The sequence below is a fragment of the Rosa chinensis genome, chromosome 3 (genome assembly GCF_002994745.2).
Source record: "Rosa chinensis cultivar Old Blush chromosome 3, RchiOBHm-V2, whole genome shotgun sequence".
Lineage (NCBI taxonomy): Eukaryota > Viridiplantae > Streptophyta > Magnoliopsida > Rosales > Rosaceae > Rosa > Rosa chinensis.
The window spans coordinates 22,472,014-22,480,213 of record NC_037090.1 but is presented as its reverse complement, the minus strand read 5'-3'; the positions used below and the strand labels follow the sequence as shown (position 1 = coordinate 22,480,213).

At 44.5% G+C, this 8,200-nt stretch overlaps 1 protein-coding gene across 1 annotated transcript; it reads right to left on the bottom strand.

The window, feature by feature from the left end:
• Positions 1-272: 272 nt before the first annotated feature.
• Positions 273-1,172, bottom strand: LOC112194726 (RING-H2 finger protein ATL70). Its single transcript, XM_024334945.2, has one exon. It carries the CDS (start codon positions 904-906, stop codon positions 403-405), a length of 504 nt encoding a protein of 167 aa, XP_024190713.1. The 5' UTR covers positions 907-1,172; the 3' UTR covers positions 273-402.
• Positions 1,173-8,200: the final 7,028 nt, after the last annotated feature.

Here is an 8,200-nt window from a genome sequence, read left to right as displayed (position 1 = left end):
TCCTTATATTCATGAACTGGTTTGGTAAGTGCGTGTTATTCCTCTTATTTATATGGATAAATCTAGATTCAGTTTTCCCTTCTTTCTCTTGATTTGGTTCAGTCATGTTTATCCAAATCCATGGTTAACACCAACTGGCTTAACTAGTTAACTTTCTGCAAAGGTGTCAGGCTTTGGTATTAGTTGCTGTTCCAGCCACATGAAACCATGCTTTGTTTAATAATTCATTAATCCCAAAATTATTCTGAATTCTTACAATCAGATCTCAAGCATAAAAGAAAAGAATAAGAAATTTCACTATGAAAGAGTTCCATCAATAGTTGGGAGCTCTCTATTTCTGTGTACAAATGATGCAAAAAAGACACCAAAGTCAAATCCATGCTCCCCCTTCACTTTCTTCAATCAGTCTCTTCTGCTTGCCAATGGCACCACCTCAGCCAGAGGAGTCGACAGAGGCGTTGGAAGCGGAGATGTTCTGCAGACCGGACAGGTAGGATGAAGCCGCAACCATGGATCAACACACTTGAGATGAAAGAGGTGTTCACAGTCTGGAAGTAACCGGAGTGTGTCACTGGCCTTGTAATCTGCTAGACATATAGAGCAGCAGGAAGCAGTGGAGCCTGTCTTCTGCAGCTTGGCCTCGGAGTAGAGCATCTTCGGGTAGCTCTTGATAGTGTTGTCATCGAGTCCTATATCTACAACAAAGCTTTGCAGGTCAGGAGGGTCGTGGGCGTTAATCCTCGGCGTTGCAGGGTGCGTTGGTGGCGGAGTTCTGGTGCAGAAGTAGGAAGCAAGGGTGATGGTTGTGATGAGAAGAAGGATGCCAACTGATACACCAATGCCATAGCCAAATCCGCCGATGTTGTTAGAGCCGAGAAAACCACTCGTGTCACTCGTGCTGTTCATGATTATCGAGCAAGAGAAACAGGAGGAGGAGGAGGAGGAGGGATTGAGAAGGAAGGCAATGCATATGATGCAAAAAGTGGTTTATTGGTTTGGTCAGCCATTGACACAATGACAAAAGAATTGGTTATTTGGGGAATCCAAGTTTTGTAAAGTCAACGACTTCATGAGGTGAGGTGGATTGAGAAAGAAAGAGAGAGAGGAGGAGAGAGTACTAGGTGGAGTTTTAATTAAGGGAGGGTGCATTTGAGACTATGGAAAGAGAGAGAGAGAGAGAGGCATTTACATGTGAATACATTATGGTTTTTTCTTTACGTTTGGATCATGTTAATTGGCTAACTATCTGTCTGCAAGTTCTTGGAGGTCAACGATTTTTGGGTGTCATTTTTTCTGGTAAGGTTGTTGTCTTTTATGAGCAACGTCTTTCATTCATCTAAAAGCATCTCTTATTTCTTTATGTGATTATCTCTCCCTCAACACCCTATCCAAAATCTTATATAATTCTCTCGCACGTTCCATGAATGGCAAGGTTGGTATTTACTGCTTATTTTATGGATATGAGGTAAGCTAAATTAGCTGATATTTGGTGTCAACAGAAATATTGATGCAGCTATAGGCTATAGGGTAAGGGATATGATCTTGTTCTGTCTTTGCCAAGGGCCCTATGGGAATGACTTGCTAACTAAGGGGTTAGCACTTGTTGAACTATGAGGACCATTATTTAAAAAAAGAAGGTTTGGTTTAACCCAATAGTCCTTCGTCAAAGGATGCAACTAGTTGTGCTTGGAAGAAAATTTTGTTTTGGCTCTTATGACAAGTAAGGAATAATTAAGGACTTAATCGCTAAATTCTTCTACTGTTGAAGGAAAATCAAGTTTAGTGTGCCTTATCAAACTAGGAATAGGAATAGGAGAGAAGGTTCTAGATTTCCCAATCCTACACGGATTGGTATTCCTTGTAACATTAGATTATGCACTTTGTAATCCCTATATATAGGGCTCCTATTCTCTATAATGAAATACACTTCTCTCATCAATCTCTCTCAATACCAATATACTTAAACACGTTATCAGCACGAGCCCTAAACCACAATAGCCAAAAAGCCAAAAACCCGAAAAGAATTTCATATCGCCAAAACTGCCGCAGCCCCTAGCCCGTGCTAGCATCGCTGCAGCCTGCCCCGCGTGCGCCCCTGCGCATACTGCTGCCACCGAAGCATCCTTGCACCTAGCCCCTTGCTAGCCCGCTGCTCCTGCAGCCCTTTCGGCCTGCATACCTGCCAGCGCGCCCCCGCGCTCAATTCGCTGCCTTGCAGCCCCGCGCCCGTGCGTCCACCCTACGCTGCCCCTGCAGCGTCCCTGCTTCCCCGCGCACACCTGCGCACGCTGCTGCCCCGCCTACGCACCCGTGCACCTGCAGCCCTACACCACTACTGCTGCCCCTGCAGTTTGCCTCCGCTACTCCTGCACCACTACTACCACCGCAGCCCCTGCTGCCCCGCATTCGCTGCACGCTTCTACTCGGATTGCTTCGCTCCATCACGCCTGCATCGACACGCGCGTGATCCAAAACCAAAAAGTAAGTATCCAAAAGCGTAAGTTTTAAAGTTCCTAAATTGAAATTTCTTCTTTTCTCGGGGACTTAAAAACCTCCCTTCTTCTTCATCCCACCTTTCTTATAACGTGGGTTCGATCATTAAAAAGCGGAATCGTGGGGATTCACGCAATTAACGAACTAAGAGCGTTCGTAAGACTTCGGACTAAGAGCGTCCGCAAGCATCGATTTATGACCTTATAAACATCATTGTTTCGGTCTAATCCAATTTTCTTGGAAATCGATTTCTTGGTAGCATAGCTCGGAAATCTTAATATTTAGTTGTCGTGGAAGTTTTAAACTCCGAAACTAATATATTTCTTCTTCTTATTTCAGGATGTCGAAACTTGACTTTCCTGCACTTACCTCAACTGGCTCGGAATATCATAGTTGGGCCACGGATGTTGAGCACCACCTCACTTCAAAAGGGATCCTACCCTTAATTCAAGCTCCTAATCCTACTCTCATATTTGAGCGTACGGCTACGAACAATGCCACCGCCCTCATCTTGATGAGGCGCCACATGGATAAATCACTCCGACTGGAGTACATGGCAATCAAGGATGCTAGAGAATTATGGGTCGCGCTAGAAGAGCGATTTGGTAATATCAAGGATACCCTCCTCCCTGACTTGAAAGTTCAATGGGGCAATCTACGATTCGCCGACTTCAAGTCTGTAGCTGAATATAATTCAGAAGTTCTACGCCTCAAAACCATGTTGGGGTTCTGTGGACAACCCGTCACAGAGCAAGAACTAATTGAGAAAACTCTCTCCACCTTCCCCGTCTCAGCAATTTTGCTCTCAAAGCAATATCGAACAGAATTCGATACTAGACGGATCACGAGATTTCATCAGCTCATTACTATTATGTCTGTAGCTGAAAAACATGATAATATCCTCGTGAAGAATTATAATTCAAGGCCTATCGGAACTAAGAGCGTTCATGAGGCGAATTATAATAATGCACCCAAAGGAGGGCGCAAGGAGCGGAACCCTAAGAATAAGGGACACAACGGACGTTCTGGTCCATATAACCGCCCTACAAAGGAAGGTACTCGTCAGAATGAAGGACGATCACGTGGCAATACATGGCAACGTGGGAGAGGAGGCCGTGGGGCTCCAGGACATGGAGGAACCACCCAGGGCCGTGGGAATGGCGCCAACTCCTATGGGGGACGCCACCCAAGTGCAAACAATGCACCTCAATTAAAGGGAGGAAATCACAATGACATGTGTCATCGATGTGGATCTAGTGAGCACTGGTTCAAACAATGCAACGCAAGCAAACAATTGGCTGCGCATTACAAGGCATTTAGAGACTTCAGAGAGCATGAAGCCAATTTTGCCGAAAATATAGAAGAAGATGGTGATGATGCCGACGTCAATCTCACCATAGCGGACTTCAAATCTGACAAAGAATTGCACAAGGATGCTGCAGATTTTGATTAGTATAGTCCTTTACTTTTCCAAGAATTATGTAATGGCTATTATGCCTTAAATCAATAAAATGACTTATTGTATTAAACTCTTTCCCTCTAGGCGTACTCAAGAGTACTTGTGATGTCTAGGCAAGGTTTGATCTGAGAGAACGGTTTTAAAAGTGAGCAACGCTCCACCAAAATCTCGCCTTACCTTACCTGGTCACAACTAAATTGAAATTACCGAAAGGATTGAGTGACTACGATTTGTCTACGGTTTGATTTTTATATTGGATTAGATTCTGGTCAAGAAACTTTGATGTAATCATTGGCTATCATTAATAAAGTATCGACTTATTTTATTCAAATGTCTTGGACATATTCTAAATTCGAACTTTATTATTTTTCAGTATGTTTCCCGGAGAGCTCGAATGCCTCGTGGATAGTGCCACTACACATACCATCCTTCGAAACAGGCAGCTATTCCTATGGATGGCGCCTACTCGATCTTCTGTGACTACGATGGCTGGACCATCTCAATTGATTCATGGTCGAGGACCAGCTCAATTTATGTTGCCTAATGGCACTACTTTGAATGTCACCGAAGCTCTTTATGCTCCTAGGGCAGGAAGAACCCTACTGAGCTTCAAAGATATAAGAGCCAATGGTTTTCATGTGGAAACACATTGTGAGAATGGACAAGAGTTCCTTTGCATCACCTCTAATGACTACGGACATAAACGAGTCTTAGAGAAACTTATGTGTCGCTCTAGTGGGTTGTATGCAACCACTATTCGAGTCATTGAATCCAACCATGTCATGAGAGATGATTTATGGGATTCCGACACATATAGGCTTTGGCACGACCGTTTGGGACACCCAGGTCGTGACATGATGATCCGTATATTAAAGACTTCACACGGACATCCCTTTTTCAGAACGAAAAGAAGTAAAACTCGGTTTTTGGACACCGAAGGAGCCCCTGCGCCTCATGGCGCCGTTCACCCCCAAATCCGGCCATCCTTGGCCGGCGCCGCCTTCCCCCTGCGGCCTCAGGGTGGCATTGACGCCACCAAGGCTCTTTTGTCTCCAACTTTTACTTCTAAAGTCACTTGTGACTTCATGGCTCAACCAAAATCCTCATTGGTTATTTCTAAAGCCCATTATTCGTTCTGCAAAGCCTGCTCTTTAGCAAAGTTAGGATCGAGACCATCCTATGCAAAGGACACCAAAGAAAATATACCATTCTTGCAAAGAATCCAAGGTGATATTTGTGGACCTATTCAACCATCATGCGGACCATTTCGATATTTTATGGTATTGGTTGATGCATCGACACGCTGGTCACATGTCATGTTATTGTCCACAAGGAACGCTGCATTTGCTAAACTCCTAGCACAAATAATTAAGTTAAGGGCTCACCACCCTGATCATCCTATTAAGTCTATAAGATTAGACAATGCTGGAGAGTTTACATCAAAGACTTTTGATGATTATTGCATGTCCATTGGGATTGATGTTGAACATCCTGTTCCTCATGTTCACACCCAAAATGGTCTCGCAGAAGCCGCCATTAAACGACTACAAATGGTCGCTAGGGCATTGGTAATGCGCACCAATCTCCCTATTTCTGCTTGGGGCTATGCAATATTGCATGCAGCTGTGCTTATTCGTCTGAGGCCCACTGCCACTCAACCCTTTTCTGCGTCCCAGATGGTGACTGGGTATGAGCCTAATGTCTCACACTTACGCATATTTGGGTGTGCAGTTTATGTGCCAATTGCGCCTCCACAGCGCACCAAAATGGGTCCTCAACGACGATTAGGCGTTTACGTTGGTTATGATTCTCCAACGATCATCCGCTACATAGAACCCTTGACAGGCGATCTCTTTACCGCAAGATTTGCGGATTGTCACTTCGATGAGACAGTCTTCCCATCGTTAGGGGGAGATAAGAACACCAATGTTCAACAGGAACGACCGGAATTGTCGTGGTCTGTCCCCACTCTGTCTCATCTTGATCCCCGAACCGCACAGTCCGAAATTGAAGTGCGGAGAATTCTCGATCTTCAGAACGTAGCAGAATCGATGCCTGATGCGTTTTCTGATATCGCTAAAGTGACGAGATCACACATACCTGCTGCAAACGTGCCTGCAAGGATTGATGTCCCTAAAAGTAGAGGACATGACGCCAACTCAAGAGTGCATGAGCATGGCGCCAACGTCCCATCTCTCAATGATGGTGACGTTATGGCTAGGCCCACGGCTCCTGCCAGGAAGCGCGGGAGGCCCATAGGTTCGATGGATTCTCGCCCAAGAAAGAAAGCGAGTTTGGCACAGAATAATCCATTAATCATCGATATAAATAATCCATCTCATGAGAATATTCCGGATTATGGTTATGTCCAAGAGACATCATTGGGGGACGCTCCAATGTCAGAACCAACTCCAGAGAATAGAGAGATCTCCATAAATTACACTAGTGTACATGAGATGATGGATAGAAATTCTATGGCAATTGATGATGCATTTGCATATCATATTGCGAAAGGGATTATAGAATATGATGATATCGAACCTCGCTCTGTTGAAGAATGTCAACGAAGAGCAGATTGGCCTAAATGGAAAGATGCGATCCAGGTTGAATTGGATTCACTAACAAAGAGACAGGTATTTGGGCCTGTAACGCAGACACCCCCAAGTGTAAAGCCTGTTGGCCATAAATGGGTCTTTGTTAGAAAGCGTAATGAGAAAAATGAGGTGGTAAGATATAAAGCCCGCCTTGTGGCGCAAGGTTTCTCACAACGCCCTGGAATCGACTACGAGGAGACATATTCTCCCGTAATGGACGTTATAACGTTCCGCTACCTTGTCAGTTTGGTAGTTTCCGAAAAACTTGACATGCAGCTTATGGATGTGGTTACAGCATATCTCTATGGGGATCTAGATTCAGAGATATATATGAAGGTTCCAGATGGACTTCAATTACCCAAATCAAGTGGCTCTAAACCACGGAGCGCGTTTTCAATAAGATTAAAACGCTCACTATATGGATTAAAACAATCTGGACGGATGTGGTATAACCGTCTAAGTGACTACTTGATTGGGAAGGGATATATTAACAATAAAATATGCCCATGCGTGTTCATTAAAAGAACAAGTTCCGGATTTGCAATCGTAGCAGTTTATGTCGATGACATGAACCTAATTGGAACTCTAGATGAGTTAAAGGAAACTGCTAATTACTTGAAATCCGAATTTGAGATGAAAGATCTTGGGAAAACACGGTTTTGTCTCGGTTTAGAACTCGAGCACCGTAGTGATGGGATTTTGATCCATCAGTCTGCATATACTCAGAAAATTCTAAGGCGCTTTAATGAAGATAAAGCAAAGCCTGCGAGTACTCCCATGATCGGCCGTAGTCTTGAGCCCGGAAAAGATCCGTTTCGTCCAAAGGATGAGGACGAAGAAGCATTAGAGGCCGAAGTGCCCTATTTAAGTGCAATAGGCGCATTATTGTACTTAGCTCAATGCACAAGACCGGATATCTCATTCGCAGTGAACTTGTTAGCTCGACATAGCTCTGCGCCAACACGCCGCCATTGGATTGGTGTAAAGACCATCTTTCGATACCTAAGAGGTACGATCGATATGGGCCTATTCTATCCCTACAGAGAGAAAAGGAATGACGGAAAATTGGGATCGGACCCCAAAAGGCAAAACGCCCCCGTCCATGGAATAGCCGCCGGCCATGTTGCCGGCGCCGGCGCCGCCGCCGCTCATGGTGGCCGGCGTCCTCCTATCTCCCTCCATCAAAACGACAATGATGTCTTGATGGGTTTTGCTGATGCAGGGTACCTCTCTGACCCTCACAAAGGTCGCTCCCAAACAGGTTATGTCTTTACCATGGGAAGCACTGCGATATCTTGGAGGTCTACGAAACAGACCCTTGTTGCTACTTCCTCAAATCATGCAGAGATTATTGCTCTACATGAAGCTGTTCGTGAATGTGTATGGCTAAGGTCTGTAATTCGACACATTCAAGGAAGTTGTGGTTTGAAGTCTACCACAGATGAACCTACATGCATTTATGAGGATAATGCAGCTTGTATTGAACAAATGAAGTTAGGTTTCATCAAGGGCGACAACACCAAGCATATATCGCCTAAGTTCTTTTATAATCAGCAACAACAATCACTTCTAAAGATTGAAGTGAATCAAATCCGATCAGAGGATAATGTAGCGGACTTATTCACTAAGTCGTTACCTAAATCCACCTTCGAGA